This window comes from Clinocottus analis, unplaced genomic scaffold (genome assembly GCF_023055335.1).
Source record: "Clinocottus analis isolate CAN_PGR_092001 unplaced genomic scaffold, fCliAna1.0.p SCAF_19, whole genome shotgun sequence".
Taxonomy (NCBI): Eukaryota; Metazoa; Chordata; class Actinopteri; order Perciformes; family Cottidae; genus Clinocottus; species Clinocottus analis.
This window is the reverse complement of record NW_027175920.1, coordinates 5,280,603-5,295,892: the sequence shown is the minus strand read 5'-3', so window position 1 is coordinate 5,295,892 and position 15,290 is coordinate 5,280,603. Positions and strand designations below refer to the sequence as shown.

The window sequence follows — 15,290 nt, the reverse complement described above, 5'->3', positions numbered from 1 at the left end:
ACCAGCGGGACCGAGACAACGGCGAGTCCGCTACGGGGCACCCGAGTGACCCCGCTGGCCGAGTTGTGGTTCAGTTTAGCTGATTTGTATTGATAAGCTGAAGATTGATTTAGGGGACCGTTGTTTACTGCTAAATGAAGAGGAGTCACAATCAGGATCTGTACAATGCAGAGTTAATGCTTTTAATTTAAAATGGGTTATTTTACTTAAGCCCCCCCCCCCCCTCCCCCTCATATCCCCCTTACTTTTAGTGGTATCTAGCATGTCGATAGCTTTGATAGTGTGAAGTTTTGAGACATCTCAGCCTCCATCCCATAACAATGGAAGTAAAAACTATTTTGTTCGTGGGACACATACCCATTAAAACATTGCTTTTGTTAATGATTTTTTTTTTAATCAGATTTTTACGTTTGTGAGCACCACAAACGCAATTTTATTCATTTCCATTGTGTTGGTGGAGGCATGCATGTCTGGGACAAAGATTTTCAAAACAAGGGTGCATCCTACTAAATACAATCTGCATGACCAGATACCACAATGAAGATGGGATTTAATTCAAACTGACTTCAAAAGGACTTGCAGTGTGTATGTTAATAAAACATCTTGTGACTCTTATCATAATTAAAGAACAATCACAGGTTTTTGGGGGTAATTCTTTCTGGCACAAGAATGCTAATAGCTGAATAATTAAATAACCTCATTTTTATTAAACACCACTTAACCACTTGGTATAGCCACCAATGAAATGTTGGATTTGACATTTACTTTGATATTTATAATAAACATGAATTAATAAATATGCTCTCAGGTGTTGCAGCGATTGTTATGCCATAAGAACAAGTAGGTGACAATGTGAGTTAACAACCACTAGCTGCTGTTTGCAGTTTATGCCTTATGAAGGAGGAATACAGTCAGTATCCACTCAGCTATTTGAAATATGGAAGTTTACATCTCCACTGGTGCCATAATAGAAGTATAACTGGTGAAGATAATATGATAAAATAGAAGGGAAAAGGAAGCAGAGGAAAAGTGTCCCCCTCACTGGAAAAAAAAATGGCTAGGAGCTAAAACTGGAGAATAGAGATGATTATTTCAACAGTCAGCTGTCTCGCAGATTATCCTCCCTGCGTCAGACCTCCACTATTCATCTGCCCCATGTCAAACATGCACAGCACTTCTCCACGACAACTCATTGTGGCACATTTGCTGCCTATCACAGATCCTGTTGAAGTGGACGATCCACATGGTTCACACATAGCTGGATGAGGACTGAGAAAATATCAACCACCTCTTAAATGTTAGTATTGTTTATGCTTGGTGCCTGTTCTCTAAAACATATATTATTGTACACATTGACTTGAAATGGTTGTTTTTTTTTAACGTTGTATTTTCAGCTGTACAGCCTGTTAATTTATCTCCACCCACAGTGAAGCAGTAGCACCATCTACTGCTGAGCTGTAACGGATACCCAACACAAACCACTCAGAGACAATTTCCTAATGCTTTGCATGTGAAACATAATGATGGATGATGATAGACCGGACAGAGACGATGAGCAGCAAACAATGAAGTACAGCCGGTTAGAGATAGTTCTAGAGGTGAAAGCTGAAAATGCACAAGTGCAGGGGTTAGAAACAAATAACAAAAAGAGAGAGAATGGAAATCAAAACTTACTTGATTTGATATATCCATTATAGCTATTTTTAGCTGAGAAAAATGCAGAGACAGATGTGATTACAGGTTGTAATGAAAGCAAATTATAAATGACAACTAAGGCTGACAGATTTCTCTTTAAGGCACATTAAGTGAGTGGTGCCTTGAAGACAACATGGAGAGAGCAATGAGAAATTAAACACGGATCAATTAGGAATATGATTTTTTCAGCAGTGTGGCCACTGTTTGAAGGCGGTCACCAGCTGAATATGAACCGTCATGTTTGAGGTCGTACAGTGGGCACTGGCGATTTGCAAGTCAAAACACTGCAGTAGATGAGGTTTGATTTGGTTAGAAATGGACGTTTTTTACACCAACGTTAAGGATAACTTCTGATCATTTTTTCAATTATTCAATTGGTTTGGTCTATTAAATGCCAATTTATTGAAAAATGCTTGTTGGAATTCCCAAAAGCCCAAGCTGATGCCTTTAAATAGCTTATTTTGTGCAATAAATAATGCAAAAGATAGATTTACTTTAATGGAAAATAAAGACAAACTGTAAATTAACACAAATGAGAGGCGAGAGAACGTTTGGTAATTTAACTTAAAAAAAAGTAAAAGCAATTCTGCAGATACTATTGATTAACCAATCAATTAGTAGGATAAATGTTACAAAGAGAAGAATAACTGTAGTGTTAGCAGAATTAAATGACTCAATGTGGACCACACACATTCAAATATCACCTGCCTTTGGTCCAAAAGTGTCAACCAAAATGTGACCTGTCATATGTTGACAATGCAGGTCTGTATTAACATGTTGTCAAGCTATATGAAATAAGACTTACAATATGTGACAATACTGTACGTGTTCTTGGGTCTATAGTATGTGTTTATTTTTTCTTCTCTTTCCCAAAAGCTGTTTCCCTTTTCCTCTGCACTGCCTGACACAACCTGCACAGATGCATGGAACTTTCTGTGAGTCACTTTTTGGAGCCATGGGTCCCACACATGCTCATTAGTACCTTATTTCAAACCCTTGCTTACAATAAAGGTCATGCATTGAGCTTAAGGCAGGACAGTGACAGCAATGTTCAAACAGGGACCTTGCTGGTCCTGGCATCTGTCGCCTGCAATCGGGAGGGCGCGAGCAGAGTCACAGGACTAACAGGCTAGCATCTGTCCCACAACGAGAGAGGAGGAGAGGGGCGGGGGCACTCAGCTGCCTGGTGGTTAGGAACTGTCAGGCTGAGTTTCATGACAACCGGTAGCAGTCCAAAAATGAAAATGCAAACATAATTTCCATGTCAGGCCGCATAAGGCCTCGCTCCATGCGTCTCCCGCACCATGTCGACAGCGACTCCGGAGCCCGGCTCGAGCTCAGCTAGCCAGGCAACGCTCACGGCACACAACCCTGGAAGACATGTTGAGGGGTGGAAACGCCCAGAGACGTTCAACTATACACAGAATGGTCTTTGATCAAGAGCCATTCACTAAGACTGTATGACAGTCTGCGATGTTTTCCAGCAAATTGTATCAACACTCTGCAAACAGACACATTCTTCATGCCTTCTGCGATACATCAGTGCAATTTAACATGCCTTCTGGCTTTAAAGAGGAATCACACTCGATTTAAGAATTTATACGCAGCTCAATTCAGTTCAGGTTGATTCACCGAAATACAATACGACCCAGCACTCTCTAATTGTCTTTCATTCTTCTTTCAATGAAGTACGATTCAGTTCTGTTTAATTGCAGTCTACTTTTTATACAATTCAATCAATATCATGAATAAATTGCGATTAGACTAAAAGCTTGGAAACACAACAGAGCGCTTCACTGTAGATCAGCGGGGCATTGGTTTGTGTCCTGAATAGGTTTGGGAGATTTTACCCTCAGTCGTTGCTCAAGTTTTGGATCTCAGTTTAATAAATCCAGTACATTAACCTCAATATATACTGCTACTCTTAGAAAATCCCCTCAGGCGCCATCTCAAATGATATCCTGTTCTCCCATTTCTGGAGGATACAGTAGTTAAATATTTGGATGAAGTGAATGTTATTTGGGTTTTTCTTAAAAAGATAAAAAGGACCCTTTCCAGTGACATCATTAAGCAAATTCTCCACCTGTGGTTTGAGTGTGCATCACAAGATTTGTGGCGGGGATGCGCAGCTGTACATTTTTCAAGGCTTTGGCTTTATTGTCTTTTAAATATGTTGACGAGGAAGCACTCTATAATTCAGGCGATAATTACCGTTCACGCTCTGCAAAAATGTTGTATTAGTGACCGTTTAGTTAATTTAAACTACAGGTCAATTTTAATTTACATTCTCTGACAAAACACTAGCAAAACAGTACACTGGCATGCTTTTCACAACAGCTAAAAGTCACCAACACATGGCGAAGAACACCAGCTGACTGAAAATCATAAAGCTAAAACACTAAAGCAACATCTATATCCATGACAGTGACGACACAGCTGCTGTAGACAGCACACAAGCTAGAGACACGCTGTACGGTTAACACAGTGCATGTTACAAACACTGAAGAGCACATGTCATGGCGACAACTTACAGGCACGTAAAGTGGCTGAGCAATCATTAACAGAGACAGCAGAGAGTGGGATGTCGCGTTGAGGGGAGTCCATGTTACAACGCACATTAACTGGCATGCAAGAGCAGTCCCGCTCTGAGCGGCCGCAATCAAAACAACATGCCAGTCTTATTTTCTTGTAGGCGAGCTTCCTGGCTACAGTCACGGGTTCAGACGAGAGGAGAGGAAGAGCAGGTTAATGTAGAGGGTCGTTCTGGAGGAAGAGTGGACAAAGGCAAGACAGGGCACAGAGGACGGCTGCTTCCGGGATGCACAGGATACACTTTGTCTCGACAGCGTGCAAATGTCACATTCAAAATGTTGTTCCACTCTCTGTGGTTTATTCGGTTTGGGTCATTTTTTGGGACTTAAGGGGGGGAAATATGATGATGTCCTGAAGTCAAGTGGTTTCGGGGTGTAAGTGTGAAATGAGTGAAGGGGGAGAGAAGGGAAAGTCATTATTTTGGTTTCAGCAGCAGAGGAGACAACAATTACCACAAGTTCCTTCTTGACTTCACCCCTTACTTCAACATGACCGCCCCAAGCTTGTGTCCACGATGTTATGGGACATGGCTGGAGCATGTGTTGTGAGTTAACAACTCTTAAATCATTGTCCTGTTTCGAGCTGAGAATTAAAACTGACAGAAACCTCTAAAAGGTAAATGTGACAATGTTTTCTGGAATATAAATACACCCAAATGACAAGCTCCAACACTTGGTAGAAACTGTACAAGACAAAAAAAAAAATGCATTTAACATTTTCAACTAACACATACCTCCCACCCCCCCACCCCTCTACCCCCGGAAGCTGCGCACTCTCCTCAGTAAACAACATTGTTTTGGGCTGCGTGTTAAACGATATATTTCTTTTATCAAAATAGTTGCAATGAGAGATGCTCCTCATTTCTCATCCTGCAGGCTTTCTTGCTCTTCTTGCAGGGATGTTGTGTTTGTGAAAGGACTGTGGGGACACCTGGTGGTCATATGGAGTACTACTACCTCAAGCAGGCATGACTGAATTGTTGATGCTCTGTTGATAAAGCTTTGGAGATGCTGCAATAACGCTTTTTTTTTCAAAATAACATCCAATAGCCTTGGGTATTGGATGCTCAATTGTTCATCCTTGTCTCGCTGGGTCTTTTGAAAAAAATGTATGTTTGCTTTTCTTTTTTGTTGAATATTTTCCTCAACTTGAAAGCGACGTGCAAATAACAACGGGCGGATCCAGGCAGCATCAACCGGTGTGCATGCAACATTTACAGTACATTCAAACAGGTTGCTTCAGTCGGGGTGGCAGGCTGTGCTTTCGGAAGGGAAATAAATCCACATTACTCACAATATATCACTATAAAGTGATTTTGTAAGGAAAGTGTGTCAAGTTCCCGAGCAGCAGGAAGAGAATACATCACACATGTTAAGATTAGGTGTTTGCTGCGGTGGTTAAGACAAGACAAACTGTGTTAAATCCAAGAGGAAGAGCAACAAAGTGGCACAAGATGTTTTTAAAGTCTCGAAACAAACAATCCATCCAGGTACCTGTGGTGTTAACAGTCTGTCTGAATGTCTGTTAACATCAAAAAGTGATCAATGAACTGGAAGAACGCAGACAGGTATTATACAAAAGAGAAGATAGCAAACATCCACACAGGAGAACACACAAAATCCACATTTAGATTGTATCATTGGTAGTTTGAGAAGACTTTACTAGTTTGATTTCTCACTTCTCTATGTATTTACAATATGTGAGAATTCAATGGAAAAGAGAATATGTTATAAATCAAGAATACAAATAAAGACAACTTAAAGAATCAGTTCACCCAAATCACAAAGAAAAGCAGATCTCAAAGAAGAATAACCTCAACACATAAAGCAAGAGAAAAAATACCAGTGGAAAGCTGCGTTTTGTAATTTGGGTGAACTGACTCATTAATGATGGCAGGTATTTATGTTATGCAGAGGCCCAAACGTATAGCTTTACAAGGGAAACTTGGAGGGCACCTGTTTGTTTTGGCTGGAGAAAGAAACCCGATGACCCTTCTCCATGCACAAGTTACGAGAAAGTGAATAATTAATGCAGGAACTAATTGGTTTGGACACATGGCTATGTAGGTCATGTAATTACACCATCGCACTGCTAGACTGATGCCAACTCAGTGCTGTGAAGAAATGTTACTTAAGACAAAGAAACGTATACAATGTCTTTTTATGTGGTCACTTACATTTCTTGCATCCACATTTCTTAATCCTTTTGGGATCAGTAATGTCATCGTGGCAGGCTTTACAGTAAAACAGCGCCCTACGGAAGAAAAACAAGAATCCCACTTAAGTCAATGTCCAACATGCCGAAATAAAGTGTTGTCTCGTTGTGTAGGTCTGTAACAAGTAGTTTCAGTTTGCATGTAATCACGCTGGAGCAGAAACCTTTTGTGGTTTTTGGTGCTTACAAAATAAATTGTTAAAATGGAGGCACGGAGATGCATTTCATCAGGTTGGTTAAACACATTTAATCCCTGCTTTAGAAACAAATAGCAGGTCAGGCATTTGTCATTACATGAGGTTAAATGTAAAACCTAAAACATTTTAAGCTACCTTTTATATTGTAAGCACTAGCAACATGTGGCCTTACCCACTGACCTAACCAACCACTTCAACCGAGGAAGCAACAACATCAGCAGCTACCACTTTGCTAGCTAACAACAACAACCAGCTAGCAACATGTTAAGCTAACCATACAAGCTAAAGCTAAAATCTAAAGTTACATTATCAACAATCTTTTATTCTTTTTTTGTGAAATCCACCACCTTTTTAATATATATATATATATATATATATATATATATATATATATATATATATATATATCACTTTTATTATATTTAATAACTCAATTGAAATAATGTGTATATATATATATATATATATATATATATATATATATATATATATATATATATATATATATATATTTATATATATATATATTTATATATATATATATATATATATATATATATATATATATATATATATATATATATATATATATATATATATATATATATATATTGAAAGTTACTGTATGACTTGATGTGCTAATGCAACAGAGTAGGATGAACCTCTATCTATAAGAATGTTTTTTACTCTTAGACGATCTCAGGTCCCATTCATAAACGTACCTCTTCACTTCTTTGGCATCACTTGCAATGAAGAAGCCCAGCGTCCCCTCCTGCATCTTCACGTGGTTTCCGGGGTTTATCAGGGTGCTGAGAGGATTTAAAAACCAGAGATGTCACAGCGGAAAGTTTTATCACAGAATTCGTACGGTTTTGCTCTCGTCACTGGCAGTGGCACAAGCTGGCAGGATTTGTTTTTGCAACTCGTTTGGCACGATAGCGCGTTTATTACATTAATAAGATGAAGTAAACAGATAGCAGTGACACTTCAAACGGTATAAAATGAGCAGTGCATTAGACTGAAGAACCACTAAAAGCCGAGCTTCAGCTGTGTTTTAGGAAAATAACTTTCACATTCCCCGTAAATTTGTTAGGATGTTATCAAAAACACCTTTGATGCCTGTTAACAAATCAATTTACACACCGATTTAGGACATTTTGTAACCCAGCAAATGTTTGCAGTAAAACAGAAATAGCTGATTCAAAGAAGAAAGCAAATACTGACAGTAAACACACCTTCATTGTAATAATCCACTGTGAGTATATTCACTTACCTGCATTCCCTTTGATCCGATTTATACTCTATTGCTATCAGAAGCAGCTTTAGCTTCACGTAGCACAGTCTGCAAAAGAGAAAAATAATATAATAAGACGTCATGCGAGCTTATATTTATAGCTTTCTGAAAATCATCTCAGTCTTTGTGTCACTATAGAGGGGCGATGCTTGTTTTTAGTTATTTTTACCACCGTATTACCAGCAAAATAGATAATTATTACAACTATTATGATGATCATCATGTGATTTAGACCAACTGTTTTCATCGCAATAATTGGATAATTTGCTATACGTCTTAAGAAAAAAATGCCATATGTTTTCTTCTCTCAAGACAATGAAGTCATTTCCTTTGCTAGCTCCAAAGTTGTTTTTAAGATTGTTATCTGAGAATCTTGAGACATGAAATCATGAAAAATGCATCTTATGTCAGCCTCTTACTATTGACTCTTCATTCAACAAATTGTAAGCTAATGAAAAGACCAATGCTAAAAGTCACAAAGTGTAAATTTCTTACACGCATAACATACAAAGTAGAAGGAAGTAAACAAAAGATGCCACGAAGCATAACATAGTAAGAAAACAACTTTGTTTCAGTGCACTTACTCGCAAATGACAGGAAAGGACATGCCCACAAAGGCACTGGACAGGTACTCCGTATACATCTCATTGGCCACTCCTTCTAGGTAATACTTCTGCCATGTGTCCTCCTCAATCTACAACAAAGACGTGTTACAAAATACAGAGAGCTTGTTCCATTACAAAAATAACTGACACGATTAATCAAGATTTATTAGTATTATTTTTAAGTTCATCCCCATTCACCAGATGCTGCACATGGGCCTCATCTGGGATAATCATTCTGATCTATTCAGACTATGTTTATGGCCAACATTACTTCTGAATGTAATCCAGTGAGCACAGATGGGTGAATCTTAGCTGCGGCTACCTTGATGAAGGACCTCATAGAAAAAAGGTTGGCCAGCATGGTGGAGAGGCCCTGAGCCAGGCAGCTCTGAGCGATGAAGCCCAGCTTTAGCTCCGCAAGGCAAATAGCGTCATCTCCCTCCTTCCAATTCCAGCTTGGGATGTTCAAAAGGTGGGCCTGCAGGCAGACATGACAAATGACATACTAACTTTACAGAAGCACAAACTGTAGTTAAACATTTATTCCTAACATGTTTCCAAGTTCTTTAAAACCTAGATAGACAAAGGATTTAACGATACAAATATTGCCAAACCACATCAGTGCAGACCAAAGTAGTAACCCGAACATAAATATGTATATCAAAATGCTAAAATGTGACAAGCATCGGCAGTAATTAAGGACTCAAGTAAAAGTGTAAAGATGACACCAACCTTATTGTGGTACTGCAACATTTGAGTGATAATTCTGATCTTTGGATGGTAGTTCTTGATAGATATTACTCTGAAGCATGACAGAAAGAATAACATTAAATCAGACCACTTGCATAAAACTTTTCTACTTTTTTCAGATATAATTTCATTTTTTTTTAACTCCTTTCTGTGAAATATCAATCCAATTTATAGCTGGCAGTTATTTATGCTCAGAGATGTGAAGCAAAAGACAAAACGTCTGGTTGTCTCTTCTGAGGGAAGAAAATTCAGCTTTTTTGTGCTTTTTTTTGCATTCACTTTCAGAAGTATGATCATTTGATAACATTTCATATATCCCAGTCTATTGTGTCTACATTTCCAAATGCCTAAGGCTCCTCATAAATTTTAGAAAGCACCTATATGATATCTCTATAAATTCTACAAGCTAAATATATAAACCCTTAATGCAATTCTCTATTAAGCTATTTGTGTTGTGTATAAACAACAGTGCATATTTTGAATAAAAAGTTGTTATTTGTGATTATTTCCTTCACAAAATCAATTCTGAAACAGTTTGTATTCACATATTACCAATTGACAAGCCCTAAAATATAGTTTCCTCATCCTAATTTATCCTTGAACTCGACCAATTTCACTTCTTCCACACCAAAACTGGACGCAGCGCATAAAGAAACAGTGTAAATCTCGGAAAAGCCACTTTTTTTTTTTTACCTCATGATGTTGGATGCATCCTCAGCATCGGGGTCAGCACAGTATTTGTTGGCTAAGATCAAACAAGCATCTGCTGATTCGATCTGGAAACCAAATCACGCACGGCAAACAGACACTGTTATCCAACTAGTCAGTAAGAATAGACATCACAGTTCCTCTCTGAGCCACAGAGGATGAAGCGTCATCCGACAGTTACCTTAACTCTGGCCAGGTCGTGTGGGTTCAGGACGGATCCTTGGTAAAACTCCACTTGAGTGAAGTGGCGCTTGAACAAGGCTTCCAGCTCAAGATTAGGGGAAATACTGACAGAATAAAAGGAAAAACTCTTACATTTGAAGAGACACATTATTTATCTTCTCCTGTTTTTTCTTGAGTAAGAGATATGCTGCTTTGTACAGAGACTCGAAACAGGACATGGAGGCAAAAATACTAATATCAAAGGTTGAGGAAAAAAATATATATCTTATCTGCAAAATACTTATTTTCTGTATATTGGTACTCACTACTATTGCACTTCTGGTTGAATGCTGAACTGCATTTTGTTGCTCTGTACTTGTACAAGTAATGACAATAAAGTTGAATCTAATCTAATCTAATTTTTTTATTGTATGATTTTTTTCATTTACCCCCCTCCATGTCCCTTCCGGGCTCCGTAGCTTTACTATATACATTTTGTACTTACTTATGGAGAAAAACAATTTCTACATTGACATCATCCCTGTCCTTGTGTAGGAAGTCTTTTAGAAAGTTGGACACGCTCTCAAGTGTAATATGACCACAGACCACGATGTGCCTGGAAAAGGAGGCGCAGAATCATCATGAAATGCAGTCGGAATAAAAGTTTAAAAAAAACAAACACACACACTTGAGCACGCACACACGGACACACACAAAATGTTGTTTCATCTTCATCTTTGTCCTGGAATCAAAAGGTAAATCTGAGATGAGAGAGACGTAATGGAAAAGTAATCAGTACTGTTTGTAGGTGATTTATTTGAAATAATAAAAACTATGTTACAGAAAAGGATGTTTGTTGTCGTGACGAGTGAGAACTGAATGAACAGGTCAGAGAGCGCTGTGGATTTCAGTCTCAGATTATAGAGGATCAGAGTTTACTTAGATGGAGATTATGAAATCAGCACACAGTTTATCTCAATTCCCACACATCACGGATGCTTTATGTAAGGATGTCTATGTTATATTTCTCTTTATGAATTATTAGGAACATATTTTCAGATGTTTACTCACTGTACTGCATTGATTGGATGTGGTTTTAATGTTCAATAAATGTATCACAATCATTGTTGCTTTTGGCACCACTTGATTAACTAATTTGGAAAGGAAAACAGTCAAGAGGATGTTACATGATGCTATAATGACAACAAGGAGACATGAAGAAGAAAACAGAAGGAAATAGAAAATAACAATGCATTCAATGGGAATGCATTAATATTTAAATGTATGAAGTCAAAACTAAAATGACACAGGTATACAATCTACATGTACTGATTTTTCTAAATTTCTGTTTAAATTTAGCTACTAAGTTGTATGTTTAATTACAACAAAATACTAAAACACAAACAAGCTGATTGTTTGCTTTAGCTCAGAGTCTCAAATTTGATTAAAACGTTCAATTTACCAATAAGTAACAAATTAGACAAAAAAATGAAAACAAAGTTGTACAAGATACACAAAAAAAGACTTACGAAGCTCTAATTAGGTTGTTTTTTTTTTTCTCAAAAGAAAAGAAGTAAAGATTTGGTTTAAGAGAGTTTCCAAAACCAAGTCTGGCTTCTTTAAAACTAAGCGAACGAGCACAAGTACCAAACGCATGCTACAAAAAGCCATATTTTGTTTGGAGGCATCCAGCAGAATCTCACTATCTTAAGAAACAGCTGCAACGCTTGGGACACAAACGTGTATATGTTAAAGGAATAGTTTGACATTTTGGAAAAATATTTTTTTTTTGCCGAGAGTTAGAGAAGATTGATGCCACTCTCGTGTCTTTACTTTAAATATGACGTTGGAGCCAGGAGGTGATTAGCTGAAACAGCTAAAATACACAAAGCTAAGCTAAGCTAATCGCCCCCTGGCTCTAGCTTCATGTTTATCATAAAGGACATGACAGAAATATCGTTCTCATCATCCAACGCTCTAACTATTCCTGTAAACTCAAGATAGATTTCATTTAGTCCTGAGGGTGTAGGTCAGACTGAAGATAAAGGCCAAGAATATTCAGAAGCAAAGCGGGACAAATAGACAAGCGTAGCGACACAAGTTTTTCAAGAACAAGAAAACAAAATTCCAAAAAGTCAGCATGAAGCAAGCAATTACATACAGGAATGGATGTATGAGTTTGATCATTTACATACATATTAAATAAATACTGCACTTAGGTAAACTTGGGTTTATCAACTTTGTAATGCTGCCATCATACATAGCGTTATTGTCGTGAAGGCTCTGTTTTTAAATAATATATTCTTTGCCTTTATTTAAAGACTCGGGTATGAATGCATTATTTTTTATCGTAATCATGAACAGATTAATCGCAAAAGCAACAACATTCTGTAAATAATTGATAAGGGGGAGTAGCCTATAGTGCTGTCTATCAATGCTTATTTTACTTTGATCAGTTATATATCATTTAATGTTATTTAGACAATTTGTCGGATGTACAAATTTGAGTTTGGGTGGATGAACAGAAAGATGGGTGAACAAAATCAAACATTGTGTATCACAAACACTGACAATACGCAGCCTTAGCACAAGTGAAACCAAACATGTAGGATTTTTTCTTAATGCTTCACGATTCATGAAGTATGAACTTGCGAACTGAGTGGAAATGTATGCAGTATAATGGGGATGCTGATAAAATAACTGCAGTTATTAATCACTGTTAGGCTATGGTTATTGATCAGGCATCTTTCTGATCGGCTGACCGGTCAGAAAAATGAAATCAAAAAACAGCAATAAAACATGTTTACCTCAACTCATATTTACTCAACAGTTGCTGGAATATGTAGTTTATATCGCAGGAAATCAAAGAGAAAATCCAACATGTGCCATCTTTAAGCACAACACCATACATGTACATAACAACGCAGCAAAAATATTTGTTCTATCAGTCATTTTTTGTCTGTTTTTGAATTCTCAAGGTCTTATTTTCTAAAGACAAGTGAAAAAGAATCAATCTGGATGCAAAGTTATTTACTTTCTATTAAAAAAAAAAATGCTGAAGTCTATCATATTTTCAACATATAGACAAGTTAATTGTTATTAAAAAAAACGAAAATGGTCCAGTGCCACCAGATTTGTTTCACTTTTTTGTTTAAGAAAATTACATTTTTAGAATTCATTAACCGACCAAATGTGTTGCGATAGGTATTTTTGCAGCGTAAAATCAGACATTTATTTATGACAAGCAGCAATGACAGCCTGCACACATATAAAAGCAGCAGCAATACAGTACAATAAACTCTGCACATTAATCATGGCCAAGTTCTTCAGTCAGTGTGACTTTAGTGCTAATAGAGATCATTACATCTCAAATCACTGTTTCATGACGTCTGTTAATGCAAAAATCAGAGTGTGTCACCTCTTTATGAGAGGGCCAATTAAGTCACACAAAACCACACCATTAAATGTTTGCTGTTTTTTCATTTGTTTGACTTACTTTCTGCCTCTGGTCGAGTTATAACTCCCTCCATATTTCTTCCGATTAAGGATGAGAGCAGCAATTTCTGGCACGTAGCGAGCAAACATGGCCTACATGCATGAAAAAGAAAAAGAAAAAGGCATGCAGAGAAGGTTCTACTGCGGCGGAGGCAGTAGAGCCTCCTTGAATACTTACTTTCTCCCATTAACCGCACTATAGGAACCACCATATTTCTTGCGGTTTCCTATTAACTCTATGATTTCAGGGACGTAGCTCGCAAACATGGCCTAAGGAGAAGATAAGAGACAGAAGAAGAGACTAAAAAAAAGATAGGCAAAGAAGAGCAGGTCCTCTATTGTTTTATTTTTTTTTTAAGAAACCTGACTAAAAGAAGAACTCTGTGCGTAGGAGAAGTATTAGTAGATATTTGTTAACATTAAAAAGGAGAAAGAAAATGTAAAGTCAATTTAAATTTAGTCGTCTGAATGTAGCCTGAAGTTATATCACAGGTTAATTCTGAATCTTAAGAAAAGTATGAAAATGAAAAAAGAAATTATAAGGCCAATATTTACGGATATTGGAAGAGTAAAGGAGAAAAATGACAGCTGATGAGCGGTATGTCAATCTGCGATAGAAAAATAGAAATCATTAAGAAAAAGCCTTATGTGCCATGTTTCGTCCAACAAACACACGTCAGGTTGATTTGGATAGCGCTGCCGGATGGATGGCAGACATTAACTCAGAGACCTGGAGACGCCTGCTGCCTCCTCTCAAGCCAGTGTGAGGACTCAACTCAGATGCATCGATACATTTAGTTGTTAGCGTTTTACGAGTAAAACAATGGGTGCAAAAGGGGCGCACGTACAGTTTCACAGATTTAACGAGAGCAAAATAATAACTCTGCATCTATTTCATCACAGTTCATAAGCATGTTTTTTGTAGAAAATATACACATTTAAATTGAATGTCAAGGATGACAGTAGATAGATATCTGTCTTTCTTTTTGTGTTTATGAGTAAAGAACATTTTCTTTAATACCTATAATAATAGTAAAATATGTAAAAATGGCCTTTAATTTCCCCTTTGAGCTTCTTTATGTTTGGGAAAACTCCTATTATTACAAGCTATCTAACAGTATATATATATATATATATATATATATATATATATATATATATATATATATATATAGTATCATGTTGTCACAGCTCTTGATTTAAGCCACATGATGTTAAGACTGAGGTTTATATTCAAACCTAAAACACTTTATGACTTTACTGGTCCATCAGATTTGAAAAACGACACATTTTGCATAATTCTTAACATAATTCCCTAAAATTTCGCCTGACATATCTGCTATGTTTTGAAACTTGGATCTTCATGAGAATATTAAATATGATTCTGTGGGTTTGAACAATGTCTGACTTCACACTGACTTTGAAGCGACTGTCAGAATCAAAGAGTTCAAACTGTTCTTGCCTGAAAGATAATATTAGATCACTTTGAGTGTGAAATGTATTGATTAAAAGTTGTCTTTCCTTACATATATATAATGTCACTCAACCCCCCTTAAGACTCAATTTTACCCATATTGC

The 15,290-nt window shown here is 37.1% G+C and overlaps 1 protein-coding gene across 1 annotated transcript in view; it reads right to left on the bottom strand.

Annotated features, from left to right (window-relative positions):
- Positions 1 to 15,290, bottom strand: part of LOC137789509 (calcium-activated potassium channel subunit alpha-1a-like) — a 74,299-nt gene that overhangs the window by 17,111 nt on the left and 41,898 nt on the right. Inside the window, 11 exon segments of the mRNA XM_068583174.1 lie at positions 5,581 to 5,589; positions 6,464 to 6,540; positions 7,421 to 7,507; positions 7,972 to 8,040; positions 8,577 to 8,686; positions 8,920 to 9,075; positions 9,330 to 9,399; positions 10,041 to 10,123; positions 10,237 to 10,342; positions 10,723 to 10,833; positions 13,891 to 13,982. Of these exon segments, the coding sequence (XP_068439275.1) occupies positions 5,581 to 5,589; positions 6,464 to 6,540; positions 7,421 to 7,507; positions 7,972 to 8,040; positions 8,577 to 8,686; positions 8,920 to 9,075; positions 9,330 to 9,399; positions 10,041 to 10,123; positions 10,237 to 10,342; positions 10,723 to 10,833; positions 13,891 to 13,982 (970 nt within the window).